Source organism: Rhinoderma darwinii, chromosome 2 (genome assembly GCF_050947455.1).
Source record: "Rhinoderma darwinii isolate aRhiDar2 chromosome 2, aRhiDar2.hap1, whole genome shotgun sequence".
NCBI lineage: Eukaryota > Metazoa > Chordata > Amphibia > Anura > Rhinodermatidae > Rhinoderma > Rhinoderma darwinii.
This window is the reverse complement of record NC_134688.1, coordinates 84,943,097-84,966,438: the sequence shown is the minus strand read 5'-3', so window position 1 is coordinate 84,966,438 and position 23,342 is coordinate 84,943,097. Positions and strand designations below refer to the sequence as shown.

The window sequence follows — 23,342 nt, the reverse complement described above, 5'->3', positions numbered from 1 at the left end:
CACGGGAGAATTGCGGCCCCATTCTTTTCTATGGGGCCGTGCACACGACCGTAGTTTTTGCGGTCCGTGCACGGCCCGGGAGCCCGGACCGCAGAAAGAACGGGCATGTCTTATTATGGCCCGGTTCTGCGGTCCGGGCTCATTGAAAACAATGGCCGCGGCCATGTGCACGTGCGGGCGGCCTGCGGCTGACAGTCCGCAGCCGGCCGACCCGAAAATCACGGCCGTGCACACGGCTACGGTCGTGTGCATGAGGCCTAAGTGTTTTTACTGTCCACAAATACGGATGCACATCGGTAGCCATCTGCGATTGCAGAAACGCCCCTGGACTTCGAGTCCATGCCGCAGTTGTGGACAAGAATAGGACATGTTCTATAGTTTGCAGATCATTTCTACGACGCACATCTGGAAATATACGGAAAGGTGTCCATGGCCTATAGAAATGAATGGGTCCACAATTTCATCCGGAATTACAGATATATATTAAAAAAAAAAAAAGATGCGTGCATGGGGCCTCAAAGGGGTATTCCAATGATACATTTATGGAAAATCCACAAGATATGCTGTAAATGTTTGATAGGTGGGGTCTCATGTACCCTGTTGTGCATGAGAACAACTGCTGCATAGTGGAAGAGAAGCAAGTGAGAGTCAGGTGTGTGGTCAATGGGCGTTATCAATATAGCAGTAGTGTTTTATTGTCTAAACACCCCAACAATAAAAGGGATCAGAGTGAAAAATTGAATTGACCAGTTACACGTCAATCAGAGCAAAGTATGATACATCCAAAAGAAATGGTAAAATCCACATCATAGCGGGCAAGACCTTGAGTTGCATTTAAAGGCTATGTACACCTTCTGAGTACGTGTGTCTTTGCGTTTTGTTTTTTTTTTGTTTTTTTTAAAATAAATAAGTGTATTAGCGTGTTTGGTGCAACCTTCTAATTACTTTTTATTAAAAATAATTTTTACTTCTTGAGATGCAGCTGCTTTGTATACAGAGCAGCTGTATCTAGCGATGAAACCTGTATCCATCATGTCTCTAACAAGCAGGATTGAGCTCTTACCAATCACATCGAAGTTCATAACTTAGATGTGCTCGATAACAGGTGGATTATGCGTGTCAGACACGCAGGACCGGCTTTTACTGAACCGATCAGTCCCGCTGTCCTGACTGATTCAGGTTTCAGCCCTACATACAGGATACGAAGCGGCTGTATCTGAAAAGGTGCAAATAATTTTTAATGTCGTTATAAAGTTGCACCAAACACACTGATAACTTTTCTTTAACATAAAAATGTGTTTCAAAAGTATGCATAGAATTTAATAACCAATAGAATCCTCCACTATGGATCCATATTACAACCATTGTCCAATTATATTTCCTTTTTGTTTCTATGATCGTGCTGAATGATCTACTGTATATAATTATTTTTTTTCCCCTCTTTCAGAAACTTAATACAGCATGCTCCACACTACAGGGAACGTGCTCTTACATCTGTTCTAATTTAGATGAATGTATAAAGTACGTCAACACTAACCTGCATAAACAAGACCCTCCTCTGCCAGTCTTACCAGGAGATGTGGTTGGCACCAAACTTCCCCAGATTCGAAAGGTATTTTTATAAGTTCGAGCAGAGGAATAGTCCCTTGACTATTTCTACGATCTCAGGTCTTGTGTCTCCACATTTTTCCAAGTTCTATGTAAACTTTTTTTGTACGTTTGTATTAATAGACGTTAGTGCGCATGGCCTCCTGGAGATTATTGCAGAAGCGACTACAGATCTCTGTAATTCTAGCTAGAACAGAGCCTTAACCCATTCACCCATAGTCTTTTAATGTATAGTCCTGCATGATCTGGTGATCTGGGACAGAACACTGCCCATAATGTCTTTTACGTCCTCTGTTGTTTTCATGGCGCTGCACACGCCTGCTTATGACGGGGAAGGGAAAAATATTTCTTCCCTGTCATTAAAAACTCCTTAACACAGAGATAATTTAGAGGATGAGGCTCTTGGGAATTGACAACCCCCCCCCCCCCCCCCTCATTTTAGGTAAGTAGTATGTGCAAACAAGAGGCCTCTCAAGTCACAGGGTGGCAAACTTAGAGATGACTGATCACAGTTGGTCAGTAGGGAATATGAGGCTACTTTATGGGCCTTGCAGCTTTCAGCAGGTAGGCGAAGCTGGCATAGTATCCACAGGGGTGCAACCCCCAATAAAAGTTCAGAATTAGTGAACCTTGCATAATGCAAAATATTATATCCATCACAAAGGATTTTAACAAAACCAGCAACAAAAAATTCAAATGCTTTTTAATGCCTTTATTTTCAAACTGTTCAAGAGGGACTGGTATATAGGTGGTTATGCGCAACCCAGACTTCAGGTGTCCCAAAATGGGCATACATGGAGAGGCAGACCTATTTGCCGGGGGTCTCGGGACCCAGATTTGCAGGTGACTTGCTGCTTGCCACAGCGGCTCCCATATTGAAAGGGGTGACTGAGTTATTAATGGTTTTTACAGGTGACCAGTGGGATCTGTTTTACCAATCTGGCTCTACGGAATATCGCACAACAATGAGAGATCATAAGAATTTTGTTGGTTGAACCTTTAATCCTTCTAATGGGTTTCCATTTTTTTTTTCTTTTAGGTAAGACGTTCTCTCAGCCATCCTGTTGAATCGATGCCACCAAGGTGAGCCGATAAAGGGGTTAATTATCAATATTGCATGCTCTTTTGTGATTGGACTCACAAAATAGAAATGTAATTTATTATTCATGGTATTCAGTGATTATAGTGCGCTATTAAAGGGATCCTTTTCCCTTTGTACATGCTGTCCGAACTGCAGGCAGCATGTTATAGAGCAGGAGGAGCTGAGCAGATTTATATCGTTTTGTGGGAAAAGATTCTGTTAAACTTGGAATTTATTGATCTAAATCTCCAATCATTCTGGGCTTAGAAGTCCAGTGGGCGGTCCTACTCTGTGATTGATCGTTATCTCTATTGACACTCATTACTTCATACAGGGAGCGCTGTCAATCACTGAATAGGACCGCCCACTGGTCGTTAAAGCCCAGAATGAGGGATTTTTTTATGGATAAAATGCAGGTTATCCTGACTCTTTTCCCATAAAACTATATATCAATAACTTGCTGATGGTAGATCAGACAGCATGTACCACGTGACCGGTTCCCTTTAAAGAAGTCCCACCAAGCCTAAATCGACCAAAGAGATTAATGCAGTTGTGTCTCTCATAGGACTTTTAATTCAGGAAAGCAGGATGATGGAATTACTGTGATGAAGAATCTGGAGCAAATGGCAATCCGTTTACATACTCAGGAACGACCGTACTTTCCATCCAGTAATGGAACATCTGGTTAACTAGTCCTGGTCCCATACTAAACAAGGTAAGGACCAAGGATGTGCCCACCAGAGAGGTAGAGCGCGGGGGCCTAGGCCAGTTTGGCTGCATCCCTTATCAGGTGGTATGAACCTGTGCAGGAATCCCCTGTCCACAGGACCTACAAATAAAGGTGTGGAGAATTAACCCAAGGATTCTGGAAAAGAGGTGTGCGGGGGCAAACAAGCCACAAATCCCCCTGTCTCAGGTGGTTAGGGGGTGTTTTAGTTTTAACCAGAATCCAGAGGTGCTAATCTTTGCTATGGACCCTCTCATCGCTTTTTTTTGTTTTTGTTTTTGTTTTTTTACGCCCCTGTTGAGTCTTATTTCGTGCACACATAGCAATGACAAATAGTGTTTAACATTGTGTGTTTGTTTTTTCAATTCCAATTTATCAGTTCTGTGGTTTTTTTTTCCATACTGATGTTGCTTATTCTTTCACATCTTATGTTTGATGCTTCTGAACATCTTACTAAGAGGCAAAATTCTGTAAATAATTGCTCCTTTTTATAGTTGACAACATTAATATGAAGGAAGGAGCTGTACTAATTGTTTCTATGGAAACTTGCTTCCTACCTTTTTTATAAGACACGTTTTCTAGCTGGTGACTTACTGCAGGTCAAGATATTTTTTTATTTTATGTTTTTCCTAAATCCTTTAGTGGGACAGTATATGTTAGAGCAGCATGGGCAACATCTCACAAAAGGAGTCTCTAATAGCAGTATTATAAATATTACTGAAATATGTCCTTAGTGTGTCATGGAGTCGTGTGGTCACCAAATGTAGAATGCAATTATCATTCTTTAATAAGGAGTCTTATTGTGCGTATGGTGTTTTAAACAACTTTGAGCCCTATGTAAGGCTTTTACCTGGAGATGTTTATCCCAAAATCCTTCTTCGTTTGCATATGCGTTGGAGGCTCCGTTAGGGACCTTTGACGCAGATCCGGCCGAGATTACTGGTAAAACCACAGAAACCCGACAGAGCACAGTAAAGTCAAACGGGTTCAATCGACCGCCAGTAGTGTCCATCGTGCAACGGAGCCGTTGCTTCCGGCATTCTGTTGTTCGTTTTCCTCTGACGGAGCAGAGCAACTAAATGTAACAACACAGGTGTAAATGTAGCCTAATGATCACACATTGTAATATACGTACGGTTTAAGATTTTGTCGCCAAAGCGGTTGCTGAATATTGGTTGACACCCTGTAGAATTGCCCATGACACTAGCAGAGATGGAGTTCGAGAGGTGGGACTATGCTCAGTGACGCTGTCATTGGAACTTACAGGTGTTTTCTACTCAAGACAGACACTGATCATATTCCCTGTTGGGGTATTTTGATGTCATAGAATTTGTAAATATATTCATTTAAATAGTTGCCGTGTAATACTATATTTCTGCTGCCAAAGAAAAGTTACCATTCCCCTTGTCATTGCCAGCATGGCCGGTCGCCAGCATTTTCGGGCCTTGCTCCCATACAAGGTATGGGAGCAGGGCCTGTAAAATGCAAAAAAACGGACATGTTCCATAATTTTCTGAACACTTTTACGGCATGGAAACCCATCTGTAGCGATACGGAAAGGTGTCTGCGGCCAATAAAACTGAATGGGTCTGTAATTGCAGACCGTACTATGGTCTGCAATTACGGAGAGTTTTTACGGTCGTGTGCATGGGGCCTTACTAAAACAGATGTCGGGACAGCTGACAGGTCCTCTATCAATAAGTAGCGGGTTTTAAAAAGGTTGTACAAAAACAAGGCTACTTTCTTCCAAAAACAATGCCACTCCAGTCTACAGGTTGTGCGTGGTGTTGCAGTTCAGCCCCGTTCTCTTCAATGGTGCGGAACTGTAATACCAGACACACTCCATAGACAGAGGTGGTGCTTTTTTTTTGGAAGAAACAGCCATATTTTTTCTAACATGTTCAACCCTTTTTTAATATTGTGCTCTTTTTCTTAAATTTGTACATCTGAGGTATAGGCGCTCACACATCCCTTTTCTCGATCTCCATAATACGAAATACATTTTTCCTATTTCTCTTTTACAGAAATAATTGGGACCAAATTCTAACATCGCCCTTGTTTTGAAAGATACTAAGAAGATCCTCCGCGCAGAAGATTTATACTTGTGTGTAAACAGTCATTTTATAATAGTGCGAAGGCCCATAACTGATACAACTGTATAATATATAAAATGTGAATATAAAATAAAATATAATTTTTATATGTTTCTAGAGATATTCTGATTACTGAATTCCATATACAGCAGTCATTATAGAACCTCTTTTATAATTAACATTAGATCTATAAACTATTCCACCTATGTGGAGAAAGGTCTAGGCTATATTTCATTATGCTCTGGCTTTTTTACGTAGCCTATGGACAAGTCATATACAGTGGACAGGTTCTCCCAATGCTGCCTGTGGACTTGCAGATGTGACATGCAAAATAAGTCTCCCCAGAACATAGATAACAAGGTCCCACCTATTGGTGCCGTGTCAGTGTCTGACCTATAAAACATGGAGTCGTTGCACCTCGATAATCCATACAGTTAGGTCCAGAATTATGTGGACAGTGACACAATCTTTATGATTTGGGCTCTGCATGCCACCACGTTGGATTTGAAATTGAGATGCAATTGAAGTGTAGACTTTCAAGTTTAATTCAAGGGGTTGAACAAAAATATCCTGTGAAACGTTTAGGAATTGCAACCATTTTTCTACACATCCTCCTCATTTCAGGGGCTCAAATGTAATTGGACAAATTAACATTACCATGAATAAAACGTTTTTTTTAAATACTTTGTGGAGAATCCTTTGTAGGCAATGACTGCCTGAAGTCTGGAACACATGGACATCACCAAACCCTGGGTTTCCTCCTTTGTGATGCTTTGTCCGTCCTTTACTGCAGCCGTCTTCAGTTGTTGCTTGTTTGTGGGTCTTTCTGCCTTAAGTTTTGTCGTAAGCAAGTGAAATGCAGCTCGATCGGGTTGAGATCTGGTGATTGACTTTGCCATTGCAGAATATTCCACTTCTTTGCCTTAAAAAACTCCTGGGTTGCTTTCGCAGTATGTTTTGGGACATTGTCCATCTGTACTGTGAAGCGACGTCCAATCAACCTTGCTGCATTTGATTGAATCTGAGCAGAACGTAAATCCCTGAACACTTCAGAATTCATCCGGCTGCTTCTGTCTTCAGTCACATCATCAATAAACACTAGTGACCCAGTGCCTTTGGCAGCCATGCATGCCCATGCCATCACACTGCCTCCACCATGTTTTACAGAGGATGTGGTGTGCTTTGGATCATGAGCCGTTCCAAGCCTTCTCCATACTTTCTTCCTCCCATCATTCTGGTACAGGTTGATCTTCCTTTCATGCTGTTCCAAAACTGGCCTGGCTTCTTTACATGTTTGGCAAAGTCTAATCTGGCCTTTCTATTTTTGAGGCTGATTAGTGGTTTGCACCTTGTGGTGAACCCTCTGTATTTGCTCTCGTGAAGTCTTTTCTTTATGGTAGACTTAGATACTGATACACCTACTTCCAGGAGAGTGTTCTTCACTTGGGTAGATGTTATGAAGGGGTTTTTCTTCACCATGGAAAGGATTCTGTGATCATCCACCACTGTTGTCTTCCGTGGACATCCAGGCCTTTTGGAGTTCATGAAATCACCAGTGCTGCTTTTTTTTTCTTTTCAAGAATGTAGCAAACCGTTGATTTGGCCACTCCTAACATTTGTGCCATCTCTCTGATGGATTTCTTCATTTTTCTCAGCCTAACGATGGTGTGTTTCACTTGCATTGAGAGATCCTTTGACCTCATGTTGTGGGTTCACAGCAACAGCTTCCAAATACAAATGCCACGCCTGGAATCAACTCCAGACCTTTTACCTGTTTAATTGATGATGTATGAACGAGGGAATAGCCAATGCAGCCCATTAAATAGCTTCTGAGATGATTGTCCAATTACCTTTCGGTCCCTTGAAAAAGATGCAGCTACATATTAAAGAGCTGTAGTTCCTCAAATTAGGATGTGAATACCCTCAAATTAAAGCTGAGAGTCTGCACTTTAAACCCTTATTGATGATATAACTGTATAGTGAATGTTTTGGTAAACTGCTTAAATGCCAAAACTTGTGTCACTGTCAAAATAATTCTGGAGCTAATTGTAGTAGGGTTCTGATTCGCTGTGAGATGCCATTTTTTAAAAGTCTAATAAGGGTACTTATTCTGGCGGAGATTCGGTAGGAAGACTTGGAGGCTGTACTCATGGGAGAGCTCTTTTGCATTCTCCAACCTGTTTAGACCACATTCTATTATTAATTTATCAGTTCACGGGACTACCATACTGAAGTACAGGTAAAATGTATCCCATAGTAACTCGGCTTGTCATCTGTACAGTAGGAGTAACAAAAATCATCCTTCGGCCGTACATGTTCTGGAATGCCAGCCTGTGAAGCTACAGGTTTGGAGCCATTCATATACAAAAAGACCGTAGTATAGTGTTATTGCATTGCAAAAGCTGTCGGCAGAATACAGGTGACCATTGGCCTAATGCTTGTTGTAATGTCTGTTAGCCCATGACAGATTTTATACTGCAGCTCGGTTTATTCAGATTGGCTCCTGTGTACAAGCAGAAGTCCACCTGGAAGTCTGTGCATGGTTAACAGATTTGTATTACAACAAGGATGGAATGATTAACTACAGGGCACATAACCACCAATGAGAAAAAAAGTTATTGTGGAATTCCCATAACCCCAAGTGAAGTGTAAACTTTCAGCTTTAACCCCTTAAGGATATGGCCAATTTGAGTTGCTTTTCATTTTAGTTTTTTCCTCCCCGCCTTCTAAAAGCCATAACTTTTTTTATTTATTCGTCGACATAGCCATATGAGGGCTTGTTTTTTGCGGGACAAGTTGGAGTTTTTTATGGCACCATTTATTGTACCGCATAATGTACTGGGAAGCTGTAAAAAAATATTTGTGGGGTGAAATGGGCATAAAACAGCGACTACACCATTTTTTGAGGGTTTTGTTTTTACAGCATCAATCAGGCAGTAAAAATTACATATTCACCTTATTCTACAGGTTGATACGATTACAGCGATACCAAATGTATCTTTTGGTTTATGTTTTACTACTTGTAAAAAAAATCAAATAAAACTATTTGCAAAAAAAAAAATGTTTTGTTGCCATATTCTGAGAGCCGTAACGTGTTTCTTTTCCCCATTAACTTAGCGGTGTGAGGGCTTAAATTTTGCAGGGCGAGCTGTAGTTTTCACTGATACCATTTTGGGGTACATGTGACTTTTTTGATCACTTTGTATTAAATTTTTTTGGAGAGCTAAGGTGACCAAAAAAAACGCAATTTGCATGTTATATACAGTGAAGGAAATAAGTATTTGATCCCTTGCTGATTTTGTAAGTTTGCCCACTGTCAAAGACATGAACAGTCTAGAGTTTTTAGGCTAGGTTAATTTTACCAGTGAGAGATAGATTATATAAAAAAAAAAAAAGAAAATCACATTGTCAAAATTATATATATTTATTTGCATTGTGCACAGAGAAATAAGTATTTGATCCCTTTGGCAAACAAGACTTAATACTTGGTGGCAAAACCCTTGTTGGCAAGCACGGCAGTCAGACGTTTTTTGTAGTTGATGATGAGGTTTGCACACATGTTAGATGGAATTTTGGCCCACTCCTCTTTGCAGATCATCTGTAAATCATTAAGATTTCGAGGCTGTCGCTTGGCAACTCGGATCTTCAGCTCCCTCCATAAGTTTTCGATGGGATTAAGGTCTGGAGACTGGCTAGGCCACTCCATGACCTTAATGTGCTTCTTTTTGAGCTACTCCTTTGTTGCCTTGGCTGTATGTTTCGGGTCATTGTTGTGCTGGAAGACCCAGCCACGAGCCATTTTTAATGTCCTGGTGGAGGGAAGGAGGTTGTCACTCAGGATTTGACGGTACATGGCTCCATCCATTCTCCCATTGATGCGGTGAAGTAGTCCTGTGCCCTTAGCAGAGAAACACCCCCAAAACATAATGTTTCCACCTCCATGCTTGACAGTGGGGACGGTGTTCTTTGGGTCATAGGCAGCATTTCTCTTCCTCCAAACACGGCGAGTTGAGTTAATGCCAAAGAGCTCAATTTTAGTCTCATCTGACCACAGCACCTTCTCCCAATCACTCTCAGAATCATCCAGATGTTCATTTGCAAACTTCAGACGGGCCTGTACATGTGCCATCTTGAGCAGGGGGACCTTGCGGGCACTGCAGGATTTTAATCCATTACGGCGTAATGTGTTACCAATGGTTTTCTTGGTGACTGTGGTCCCAGCTGCCTTGAAATCATTAACAAGTTCCCCCCGTGTAGTTTTCGGCTGAGCTCTCACCTTCCTCAGGATCAAGGATACCCCACGAGGTGAGATTTTGCATGGAGCCCCAGATCGATGTCGATTGACAGTCATTTTGTATGTCTTCCATTTTCTTACTATTGCACCAACAGTTGTCTCCTTCTCACCCAGCGTCTTACTTATGGTTTTGTAGCCCATTCCAGCCTTGTGCAGGTCTATGATCTTGTCCCTGACATCCTTAGAAAGCTCTTTGGTCTTGCCCATGTTGTAGAGGTTAGAGTCAGACTGATTCATTGAGTCTGTGGACAGGAGTCTTTTATACAGGTGACCATGTAAGACAGCTGTCTTTAATGCAGGCACCAAGTTGATTTGGAGCGTGTAACTGGTCTGGAGGAGGCTGAACTCTTAATGGTTGGTAGGGGATCAAATACTTATTTCTCTGTGCACAATGCAAATAAATATATATAATTTTGACTATGTGATTTTCTTTTTTTTTTTTTTATATAATCTATCTCTCACTGGTAAAATTAACCTAGCCTAAAAATTCTAGACTGTTCATGTCTTTGACAGTGGGCAAACTTACAAAATCAGCAAGGGATCAAATACTTATTTCCTTCACTGTATATCTCCAAAAAATAAATCCTGCATCACTCCAGTATTCACGATGAAAAAAAACTGGTTTATTGAGCCAACATAGCCAGTGCAACGTTTCTGTCCCACATTAGGACCTTTATCAAGCATAGTGATGCATACATAGTCAGTGGTTTATATAGTGTGTATCCAATATACATAATCAATCTCATTAAGATAAGGCTGGGTTCACACACGCTATTTACGGACGTAATTTGGGCGTTATAGCCCCGAATTACGTCCGTCAATACGGCTCAAAAGCGTCGGCAAACATCTACCCATTCATTTGAATGGGTCTTACGATGTTCTGTGCCGACGGTCATTTTTTTTACGCGCCGCTGTCAAAAGGCGGCACGTAAAAAAAGACGCCCGCGTCAAAGAAGTGCCTGTCACTTCTTCAGATGTAAATGGAGCTGTTTTCCATGGACTCCATAGAAAAACAGCTCCAATTACATCCGTAATGGACGCAGCGAAAGACGCCTGCACATGCCATTACGGCTGAAATTACGGTGCTGTTTTCTCCTGAAAACAGCACCGTAATTTCAGCCGTAATGGACGCTGTCGTGTGAACATACCCTGAGACTAAGGCCTTATTCACACGGACATGTCCGTTTTGCGCACGCAAAAGGTCCGTGTGTCATCAGCATATGGTGCGCGGCTGCGTGATTTTCGCGCAGCCGGCATCATGATGACACTTTGGTTTTCTGCTTACAAACAGAAAAGCACGTGGTGCTTTTCTGTTTTCATTCATTTCTTTTACTGCTGTTGCGCGAATCGCACGGCACCTGGAAATGCTTTCGTGTGCCGAGCGCGATTTGCATGCACCCCGTGACTTCAATGGGTGCGTGCAGCGCGAAACACGGGTAAATATAGGACATGTCATGAGTTTCACGCATTCATACGCTGCGTGAAAATCACTGACCGTCTGAACGGCCCCTTTCATTAACAGGTCCGTGCGACGCGCGTGATTTCCACACGCGTAGCACGGACGTATTATATGTTTGTGTGAATAAGGCCTAACATATAAATCTTATTATAGTGTGTTAAAAACATTGTAAGGTACCAAAACAATACAACTTGATACAAAAGTGAGTGATATTTAAAAATAACCTATAACAATACATAAAATAATTGACATAATTACAAAAAATACAATAATCAACACCTGTGTAGAGACTAAAGACTGCATGACCACTAACCAATCAAGAGCCGAGCGCTCAATTAGTGTACGACGATGCTGTAAGTACGATCGCTGTCATCCATATTCGGCATGAGTCAGATCAGCCGAGACCGGAAGTGACACGTCTATCTAGTTGCTTTGTTACCAACCACTGGTAAACAAACCATCGTGAGCAGATATTCAAGAGATCACGTAATATATATGTATGTAATCAATAGTACTAAACCGGAACCACCACCAATAAGATGTGGAGATCTCATAATCCTATGTAACAGAAAACAAGTCAGAGGTCAGCAAAAAACACTGTCATCATAGGTACCATTATACGTGTAATAATCTCATCAAATACATAAATATGATGTGGATGTAATAAAAGAAGAGGCTGGTATTCGATTCACCATGTCCGGTTATCAGTATATAAGATATTATGTTATTATTTTGTTGACATATGGTGGGGTTATAGTAAGAATACATACATTATTTTATGGAACTATTGAACTATTTCATTGGTCTGATACACGAGTTATGGGTTTTGTGTGTCTGGCCGGGTACACGAAAGTGTTGCGCGGTTTTACCACTAACCTGGATGGTGGTTACCATTGATCACATAAAGTGATCATGGGTCCTCCTCCCTCGTTTGGACCTTATGCTTTTGTACCTATATGGTAATATCAATTAAAAAATATTTTGCTTCCTTAACCCCTTAATGACCAGCCTATTTTAAACCTTAATGACCAGGCCATTTTTTAAGTTTTTCCATCGTCTCATTCCAAGAGCTATAACCTTTTTTATTTTTGCGTCGACATAGCTGTATAAGGTCTTGTTTTTTGCGGGACAAGTTGTATTTTTTAATAGCACCATTTTGGGGGACATATTATTTATTGATTAACTTTTATTATATAAATAACACAAACTTTATTCAGCGGGTTGTTACGATTGCAACGATACCAAATTTGTATAGTTTTTGTATGTTCTACTACTTTTACACAGTAAAAACGCTTTTTTTTCAAAATTATTTGTTTTTGTGTCTCCATATTTGAAGAGCCGTAACGTTTTAATTTTTTTGCCGATGCGGTTGTATGAGGGCTTTTTTTTTGCGGGACGACTTGTAGTTTTTATTGGTACCATTTTGGAGTAGATGCGACTTTTTGATCACTTTTTATCACATTTTTTTAAAGTCAGTATTCACAGAAAACAGCAATTTTTCCATAGTTTTTTATTACATTTTTTACGGCGTTCACCGTGCGGGTTAAATAATGTAATAGATTTATAGTCGGGGTCGTTACGGACGCGGCGATACCAAATATCTGTACTTTTTAACTTTATTTTGTTTTTTTAATAGTAAAGCATTTTGTAAGGAGAAAAGCTGGGTTTTTCATTTTTTTTCACATTTTTTTTAAAATTAACTTTATTAAACTTTTTTTCACTTTTTTTACTAGTCCCACTAGGGGACTATAATATGCGATTCTGCGATCGCATTTATAATACACTGCAATACTTTTGTATTGCAGTGTATTACTGCCTGTCCGTTTAACACGGACAGGCATCTGCTAGGTCATGCCTGCGGCATGATCTAGCAGGCATTCACTCCAGGCAGACCTGGGGGCCTTTATTAGACCCCCGGCTGCCATTGGAGACACAGAGACACGGCGATCGTATCGCCGGGTGTCGGTGGGATGAGAGGGAGTTCCCTCCCTCTCTCCAAAACCACTCAGATGCGGTGCACGCTATTGTGCACCACATCTGAGGGGTTAAACGGGTGAGATCGATACTAATATCGATCTCACCCGGCAGAGCAGGGACGCTCCCAGCCCTCAGCTGCCTCTGGCAGCTGAGAGCAGGGAGATTTGACAGCTCCCTGCTCTGTTTACTTATTCCGATGCCGCGACGTAAAAAGTCTATGGCATCGGAATAAGGCCCGTTAGTGACCGACGTAGAAACACAATGGGCCGGTCACTAACGGGTTAAATCATGAGGTTATGACACCTATACTGGTACCTATGATGATTCATAATGTGGTGTTTTTATATTTCCCTACCTGTGTCTGTATGTTTTGGTATATTTACCTTTTGTAATACTGATCGTGGACATCGTGTTTTTTGCTGACCTCTGACTTGTTTTCTGTTACATAGGATTATGAGTTCTCCAAATCTTATTGGTGGTGGTTCCGGTTTAGTACTATTGATTACATACATATATATTACGTGATCTCTTGAATATCTGCTCACGATGGTTTGTTTACCAGTGGTTGGTAACCAAGCAACTAGATAGATGTGTCACTTCCGGTCTCTGCTGATCCGGCGCATGCGCATTGGATTTCAGCGGACGCCGAATATGGATGACAGCGATCGTACTTACAGCATCGTCGTACACTAATTGAGCGCTCGGCTCTTGATTGGTTAGTGGTCATGCAGTCTTTAGTCTCTACACAGGTGTTGATTATTGTATTTTTTGTAATTATGTCAATTGTTTTGTTTATTATTTTATGTATTGTTATTTTTAAATATCACACTCTCACTTTTGTATCAACTTGTATTGTTTTGATACCTTACAATGCTTTTAACATGCTATAATAAGATTTATATGCTAGTCTTATTATCTTAATGAGATTAATTATGTATGTTGGATACACATTATATAAACCACTGACTATGTATGCATCACTTTGCTTGATAATGGTCCTAATGTGGGACAAACGTTGCACTGGCTATGTTGGCTCAATAAACCACAGTTTTTTTTATCGTGAATACTGGAGTGATGCAGGATTTATTTGTTGGATACACGTATGGTCTTTTTGGATCGAGACTACTTGCTGGCACCCGTTTACTTAAAGAGGCTCTGTCACCAGATTTTGCAGCCCCTATCTGCTATTGCAGCAGATAGGCGCTGCAATGTAGATTACAGTAACGTTTTTATTTTTAAAAAAACGAGCATTTTTGGCCAAGTTATGACCATTTTTGTATTTATGCAAATGAGGCTTGCAAAAGTCCAACTGGGCGTGTTGAAAAGTAAAAGTACAACTGGGCGTGTATTATGTGCGTACATCGGGGCGTGTTTACTACTTTTACTAGCTGGGCGTTCTGATAAGTATCATCCACTTCTCTTCAGAATGCCCAGCTTCTGACAGTGCAGATCTGTGACGTCACTCACAGGTCCTGCATCGTGTCGGCCACATCGGCACCAGAGGCTACAGTTGATTCTGCAGCAGCATCAGCGTTTGCAGGTAAGTAGCTACATCGATTTACCTGCAAACGCCGATGCTGCTGCAGAATCATCTGTAGCCTCTGGTGCCGATGTGTCCTCGCTCGTCCGACACAATGCAGGACCTGGGGAAGTGACGTCACAGCGTGATCTCTCGAGAACACGGCTGTGTCTGCACTGCCAGAAGCTGGGCGTTCTGAAGAGAAGTGGATGATACTTCTCGTCCTAAAGCCCAGCTAGTAAAAGTAGTAAAAACGCCCCGATGTACGCACATAATACACGCCCACTTGTACTTTTACTTTTCAACACGCCCAGTTGTACTTTTGCAAGCCTCATTTGCATAAATACAAAAATGGTCATAACTTGGCCAAAAATGCTCGTTTTTAAAAAATAAAAACGTTACTGTAATCTACATTGCAGCGCCTATCTGCTGCAATAGCAGATAGGGGTTGCAAAATCTGGTGACAGAGCCTCTTTAACCCCTTAAGGACGCAGCCTAGTTTGGGCCTTAAGGCTCAGAGCCCATTTTTCAAATCTGACATATTTCACTTTATGTGGTAATAACGTCGGAATGCTTAAACCTAGCCAAGCGATTTTGAGATTTTTTTCTCGTGACACTTTGGGCTTCATGTTCGTGGTAAAATTTGGTCGATATATTCAGTCTTTATTTGTGAAAAATTGCAAAATTTAGAGAAAATTTACAAAAAATAGCATTTTTCAGAATTTAAATGCATCTGCTTGAAAAACAGACGGTTATACCACCCAAAATAGTTACTAGTTCACATTTCCCATATGTCTACTTTAGATAGGCATCGTTTTTTGAACATTATTTTATTTTTCTTGGACGTTACAAGGCTTAGAACATAAACAGCAATTTCTCATATTCTTAAGAAAATTTCAAAAGCCTTTTTTTGAAGGTACCAGTTCAGATCTGAAGTGGATTTGAGGGGCCTATGTATTAGAAACCCCCATAAAACACCCCATTTTAAAAACTAGACCCCTCAAAGTATTCAAAACAGCATATAGAAAGTTTTTTAACCCTTCAGGCATTTCACAGGAATTAAAGCAAAGTGGAAATGAAATTTGCAAATTTCATTTTTTCTGCTGAATTTCAATTTTATTAAATTTTTTTCTGTAACAGAGAAGGTTTTACCAGAGAAACACTACTAAATATGTATTGCCCAGATTCTGCAGTTTTTAGAAATGTCCCACATGTGGCTTTACTGCGCTCGTGGACTAAAACACAAGCCCTAGAAGCAAAGAAGCACCTAGTGCATTTTGAGGCCTCTTTTTTATTAGAATATATTTTAGGCAGCACGCCAGGTTTGAAGAGGTGTTGAGGTATCAAAGCAATGGAAACCCACCAGAAGTGACCCCATTTTGGAAACTACACCCCTCAAGGAATTCATTTATGGTTTTTGTTATCATTTTGACCGCACAGTTTTTTCACAGCACCTATTTGAATTGGGCTGTGAAATGAAAAAAATGATATTTTTTCCAATAAGATGTCATTTTTTATCAAAATTTCTTATTTTCACAAGGAACAACATACCCCATTTTGTTGCCCAATTTGTCCTTAGTGCGGCAATACCCCATTTGTGGTGATAAACTGCCGTTTGGGCCCATGGGAGGGCTCAGAAGGAAAGGACCACCATTTGGCCTACTGGAGCTTTTCTGGTGCTAAGTCATGTATGCAGAAGCCCCTGAGGTACCAGTACAGTTGAAACCCCCGAGAAGTGACCCCATTTTAAAAACTACACCCCTTAAGACATTCATCTAGAGGTGAACCCAAAAGAAGAAATGATCGACTGGAGCACAACAAATTAATGGCAAAAATACAAAATTTTATTAACATGAAAAAATGACAAGGTTAAAACTGGAACAGGGAATGAGTCACACAATAAAAAGACATCAACAACAATCATGCACCGGATGTAGATGTGACATAGATCTATACAAGCTTGTTTATTTGCTAGTACAGCAAAAGAGAATAGTGTATGTGCCTATGCGGACCTATAGCTGATAAAGCCTAATGGGTAATGGCAACGAAAAGGTCAACAAGGGATAAAATACATGTATGTACTGCCTGGGTCGCCTCTATGAGAGTATATGTGTGGCAATAGTTATATGCAGATATCTGGATACAATGATTGTCTATATATGTATGATAGACTGATATACGCCATGGTGTGTATTGCTGGATCAGTGCTACAGATAACATGCAGCAATGTACATAGACGCATAGAGAAGTAATAGGCCAATGCCAGGCAAGAAAGTCAGTAATAGCTGTACAACATACCGGTGGACATGATGAGGATGTCTGGACCCGACGCGCGTTTCGGCAACTGCCTTCGTCCGGGGTTAGGGTCAAACTGCTAATATCTACCTATATATAGAGCATAGCTCAGGTGTTTGCAATGTATACAGAGATGAGGAGAGGAGGAGGCAAGATCAGGTGACAGAAGTCGGCGTCTGGTGCGGGGTACCAAGATGGCGCTGCCCCACTTCCGGTCCGCGTCATCAGAGAGGATGTGGGGCGGCGCGGACTAACCACGCCCCCCACACATCCCACTCCGAGTAGAGACAGCGGTCGGAAGAGGCCAGGGCCACTCCCCCCATGAACACGAACATCTGATCAGGATGTCATGAACACCAGCGCGCAGTCCATCATCGATATGTGCCAGAAGGAAACAAGAGAAAAAAAGAAAGATGCAAGTGATTTGCAAGATGTTGTGTATGATAGAAAATAAACGAATAGCGTTAAATGACTTCCTGTGGTGTGAGTTGTGTAATGTGTGACATAAAAACTAAGGAGTTTATGCGTCTATGTACATTGCTGCATGTTATCTGTAGCACTGATCCTGCAATACACACCATGGCGTATATCAGTCTATCATACATATATAGACAATCATTGTATCCAGATATCTGCATATAACTATTGCCACACATATACTCTCATAGAGGCGACCCAGGCAGTACATACATGTATTTTATCCCTTGTTGACCTTTTCGTTGCCATTACCCATTAGGCTTTATCAGCTATAGGTCCGCATAGGCACATACACTATTCTCTTTTGCTGTACTAACAAATAAACAAGCTTGTATAGATCTATGTCACATCTACATCCGGTGCATGATTGTTGTTGATGTCTTTTTATTGTGTGACTCATTCCCTGTTCCAGTTTTAACCTTGTCATTTTTTCATGTTAATAAAATTTTGTATTTTTGCCATTAATTTGTTGTGCTCCAGTCGATCATTTCTTCTTTTGGGTTCATCAATTGTTGATCGACGCACCAAGTGTATCTTGGTCATTACTTGGGACGCAGACACAGCAGATTTTATAGTGTTCAGCAACATTGCTTTATATTGAACATCACTCTGTGTCTGTGCCCCTTTCTGGTGGTATTGTATTGGTATATATTCATCTAGAGGTGTAGTGAGCATTTTGACCCCACAGGTACTGTGTAAAAGATAATGCGCAGCAGATGGTGCAGAGTGAGATTTGCAATTTTATATATATATATGGCATGTCAGTGTCCGATATAGTGTGCCCAGCATGCGCCACCGGAGATATACACCCCTTAAATTGTAATGTGGGTTCTCCTGGGTACGGCAATACCTTACATGTGGCTGTTATCAGCTGCCTGGGCATACGGCAGGGCTCAGAAGGGAAAGATGAGGGGGGTAAGCTGTGCGGAGTGCATCAGGGTAAATTAAAAATCAAGGGATGTATGATACATTTTAAAACAATCTTTTATAGAGAGCCCTGGTTTTTCGAGACACGTGTCACATTGGTATATTGTGACTTTCCTTATCCCCCTCTTATAGCAGACTCTGCACCTCTTTTGACTCTTTCCCTTTCCACCGGTTTGGGGAACTTCTCCTGGAAAGTGTTGCCCTGGTACGATGCGTGTGGCCTCGCTTCCAGAAGTACTGGGTGCCCCCCCTTCCTGGTCCCTAAAGATTAGATCTTGAAATTCCAGGAAAGTTCCCCTCTGGCCTGCACATCGATGTAGCACGTACGCATTGTACAATGCCATCTGTATGATGTGCCCGGCCAGCTTCTTATACCACACCGCATGGCGCTGTAGGGCTTCAGGACTTGATTTGACAAGTCCATCCCTCCCATGTACCTATTGTAGTCCAGGATGCAGTCTGGTTTGAGGGTGGCCTTTCCTTCATATATCCTAAATCTGTAGGTATACCCTGATGTACTCTCGCACAGCTTATACATCTTCACGCCATACCTTGTCCTCTTACACGGCAGGTACTAGCGGAATTGAACCCTCCCTTTAAAATGTACCAGGGACTCATCAATAGAAATACACGTCTCGGCGAGGGTGATAGGACTACAGGAGACACATATGACTAGGGATTCAGTCTCCATGATGCATAGGGCCTGGGTAGGCCATAGTTTTCATTCTTACCATACTACATATTCAAGGGGGGTGAGTCTTCTCATACATAGGGCGGTGCCATTTATATGTCACGACTCCTTCCAGGATGGGGAGGGGCGGTATGTGGGGGTACACTGTACGATGTATCATTGGAATTGTGTGTTGGTGGTGTTGTATGTCCCCCCTCCATTTTCTAGCGGATGTATCAAGAAAGTGGTGGAGGAACTGGCTAGATACCCGGAGGTGCCGTTACTAGTGATGGGGGATTTTAACGCAGTATTGAATACTAATATGGATAAATTCGACATGACAGGGGGAGGTTTAACAGCGTTTGGCCATCTTGTTGCTGAAATGGGTTGGCGGGACATATGGAGGGATAAACATCCAAATAGCTTTCAGTATTCTTGTGCGTCTTCCACGTATCAGTCTTTATCCGTGATAGACCTAATCTTGTGCTCACCGGCAGCGGTACCCTTTGTAGCCCAGATAGAATACTTGCAAAGAGCGTTATCGGATCATTCTCCTTTGTTAATGAAGGTAGAGACGGAGGGGAGGACAGGGCGGGGGCAAGGGTGCTGGAAACTCAATGCCTTTTGGCTGAAGTTGATAGATCATAAACAAATTTTAGACCTCATAAAGGAATACTTTCAATTCAACTCGGGAACGGTACCGCAAGAGATACTGTGGGACGCGATGAAGGCGTGGCTGAGAGGGGTGTTCATCCAGCACATTTCGGCAGTAAAAACACGGTCTAGACAATTAGGGGAAGCGCTGCTGGAAAGGGTAACAGAGACAGAAAGGTTACATATAGCAGATAACACACCAGACACACTGAAGCATTGGGTGGAGGCGCAGCGGTTGTTAAAACAGCATCAGTTGGAGAGGGCAGATAACAAAAGGATGTTTTTAAAACGCCAATATTATGAGGAGGGGGAAACCACTGGACGGTTACTGGCAAGGATGGCGCAGGCTCAGAGGGAGAATAATTACATACACACTATTAAGGGGGAGGGGGGGAAGTCGGAGACGGATACAGGACAGATTTTGAAAGTTTTTCAGCAGTTTTACTCAGATTTGTATGCCTCTAGGGCAGAGCACACACCTCAACAGCTGGAAGAGTATATAGGGGAGATAGACCTTCCCAGGTTGGGAGGGGAGGAGAGAGGGACATTGGAGGAGCCCATATCTCTGGAGGAGCTCCAGGCAGCCATAGGGATACTAGCCAGTGAAAAGGCGCCGGGGCCGGATGGTCTTCCGGTGGAAGTTTTTAAGGAATATGGGGAGGAGCTCGCACCGCAGTTATTAGCCACTCTTTTAGATAGTTTTGATAGGGGGCGGCTTCCGGAAACAATGTACGAAGCAACTATAGTAGTTCTGCCTAAAGAGGGGAAAGATCCCCAGCTCCCGGGCTCCTATAGACCAGTTTCTCTACTGACGGCGGATATTAAAATCATAGCAAAAGTATTGGCGCTTCGACTAGCTAAGGTAGTGGCTGGGGTGGTACATGGAGATCAGGCCGGCTTTATGCCATCCAAATCGACGGCGGTGAATCTGAGACGGCTGTTCTTGAATTTACAAGTTCTGCCGGATAATCATGGGGGGAGAGCCATTCTGTCCTTAGACGCGGCTAAAGCATTCGATTGCGTGGAATGGAAATATTTGTGGTCAGTTCTGGAGAAAATGGGATTTGGCCCTAATTACATAAAATGGGTAAAGTTGTTATACGTAGCCCCGACAGCAAAGATAAGGGTGAATGGGGTGCTATCGGATCGGTTCGCGCTGGAGTGGAGAACGCGTCAGGGATGTCCATTATCTCCATTGTTGTTCGCGTTGGCGGCGGAACCCTTGGCGTGCGCAGTGAGACAACATGAACATATTCAGGGGTTGAGATATGGGGGGGTGGAGGAACGAATTGCATTATACGCAGACGATATGCTGCTATTCATGGCGGATACCGAGCGCACACTACCGTTAGTGATGGCCTTAATTAAGCGGTTTGGGAAATATTCGGGATTGCTCATTAATTGGTCAAAATCGGCTCTAATGCTCATGGACTCGGGGGTTATCCAGACTGGGGAGGAGGAGGTGGAGATACCGGTGGTCACGGAGTTTAAGTATTTGGGGGTTAGGGTGACGGCGAAAGCACAGGATTATATGTCCCTTAATGTAATGCCACTGTTAACAACGATAAAAGCCAAAGTAGAGGCGTGGAATAAGTTACCGCTATCGGCTCTGGGTAGGACGAATCTGATTAAAATGATCCTTATGCCCCAGGTGCTGTATGTCCTACATAACTCCCCGGTATGGATCCCTAAATATTGGTTCAGGAGGTTGCACAACCTTTTTAGGGACCTAGTATGGAAGAAGGGAGTACCTAGGATTAAACTGGAGAAATTACAACTGCCTAAAGAGGAGGGGGGCCTGGCTGTGCCCAATGCTTGGGTGTATTATTTAGCTGCCCAATGTCAGCATTTCTGGGGGTGGGAGCAGGAAGAGACATGGGGGTCCAGTGCACGCATCCTATCATATCTGGGGGGGGGGGGAGAACCCGTTGGTAGGACTGGAAGCGCACAGCTATAGACGGATGGCGAGTACTGGACCCACTCTGCTTCTCATACATAAGGTGTGGTGGCAGTGCAAGCAATTGCTGGGGATAGGAGAGTGCACTAAATATACACCACTCTGGAGGAATGCTTATCTGGGGGAATTGGGTAAATTGGAAGGGATGCAGGGGTGGGAGCAGCAAGGCATAATACGATTGAGTCAGTTGTACGAGGGAGGCATACTCAAATCCTTTCAGCAAATAAGGGAGGAGTTTCAGCTGGACTCCCGCATGTTCTATCAGTACCTGCAGATTCGGCACGCTGTGCAGACACAAGCGGCCAGTGTAGACATGACAATACATGCCGCGGGAGTGTTGGAACATATTGCAAAAGCAGTAACGTCAAAAGGATTAATTTCATTGGTTTATCGCAGGTTATTGGTGGAACATCTGGGGGATCCTATGGCACCAGTGAAAGCTGTATGGGAGAGGGATGTGGGTTCTATTACGACAGACCACTGGGAGGCGGTATTGGCAGCAACATGTACTTTGTCCATTAATGTAGCACAACGAAGATCGCAGTTGTTTCTGATACATAGGGTGTATAGGACCCCGTGGGTGCTGAAACAAATGGGATTAAGAGCAGATGCCAAGTGCCCTAGGTGCCCGGAGGAAAAAGCAGACATCCTCCATATGTTCTGGACATGCGGGAGGTTGGGGATTCTGTGGACGGAAATATTGGAGCTAGTGGGGAGAGTGTTTGAGGTACAGATTCCATGGGATCCTGTGGTAATGCTGCTAGGGTATGTTGGAGATTTGGAGGGGGATAGGATGTCAGGGTTGGCAATCGCTAAAATACTATATCAAGTTAGGAAAGGAATAGCAAAGCACTGGCTGGATGCGGAGCCACCATCAAAACAAGAAATCATAGGGGCACTTAACTCACAGGTTCTGATGGAGTATAGGATATACTCCAAGAGGGGGTCCAAGGTCAAGTTTGAAAAACAATGGGCTAGGTGGATTGATCAATCTGGGTATGCTTCTGTGGAGCTAATGACACTACGGTCACACGTTCAGGTATAGGGCTACTGACGGGGGGGTACATACGGAGAGCAGGCGTAAGATGGGGAATGGAAAAGGGGAAGAGAAGGAGATAGGATTGGAAAAGTGGTATCGAGAAGACCGGCTGGGGGGATACAAGGGGGAGTTGGGGGGAAGGGGATGTTTGGTTGGATATAAATAATTGGGTCTGTGGAAATTTGTTTATACACTGTATGAGAAAGTACGATGACCTGTAAAAATGTGAAGTTTGTTGAATAAAATTGAATTGATTAAAAAAAAAGAAATACACTTCTCGGGGGTGTATGCTTGGGAAAACCGGGCACTGAAACTGTCTAATAGGGGTCTCCGTTTATACAAACGGTCAAAACTGGGGTCATCTCGGGGTGGGCACGGCTCATTATCCGTATAATGTAAGAAGCAAAGTATTGCCTCATTTATTTATTTTTTTAGGTTCCAGTTCAGTTCTGAAGTTGCTTTGAGGGGCCTATATATTAGAAACCCCTATGAAATACCCCATTTTAGAAACTAGACCCCTCAAAGTATTCACAACAGCATTTAGAAATTTTCTGAACCCTTTAGG

General features: G+C 42.4%; 1 protein-coding gene across 1 annotated transcript in view; it reads left to right on the top strand.

Annotated features, from left to right (window-relative positions):
* Nucleotides 1–8,489, top strand: part of LOC142740680 (pleckstrin homology domain-containing family A member 3-like) — a 31,846-nt gene extending 23,357 nt beyond the window's left edge. The window contains exons 5-8 of the mRNA XM_075850090.1: nt 1,448–1,612; nt 2,648–2,691; nt 3,255–3,404; nt 5,441–8,489. Of these exons, the coding sequence (XP_075706205.1) occupies nt 1,448–1,612; nt 2,648–2,691; nt 3,255–3,378 (333 nt within the window). The 3' untranslated portion in view covers nt 3,379–3,404; nt 5,441–8,489. The remainder of the gene's footprint in view (nt 1–1,447; nt 1,613–2,647; nt 2,692–3,254; nt 3,405–5,440) is intronic.
* Nucleotides 8,490–23,342: the final 14,853 nt, after the last annotated feature.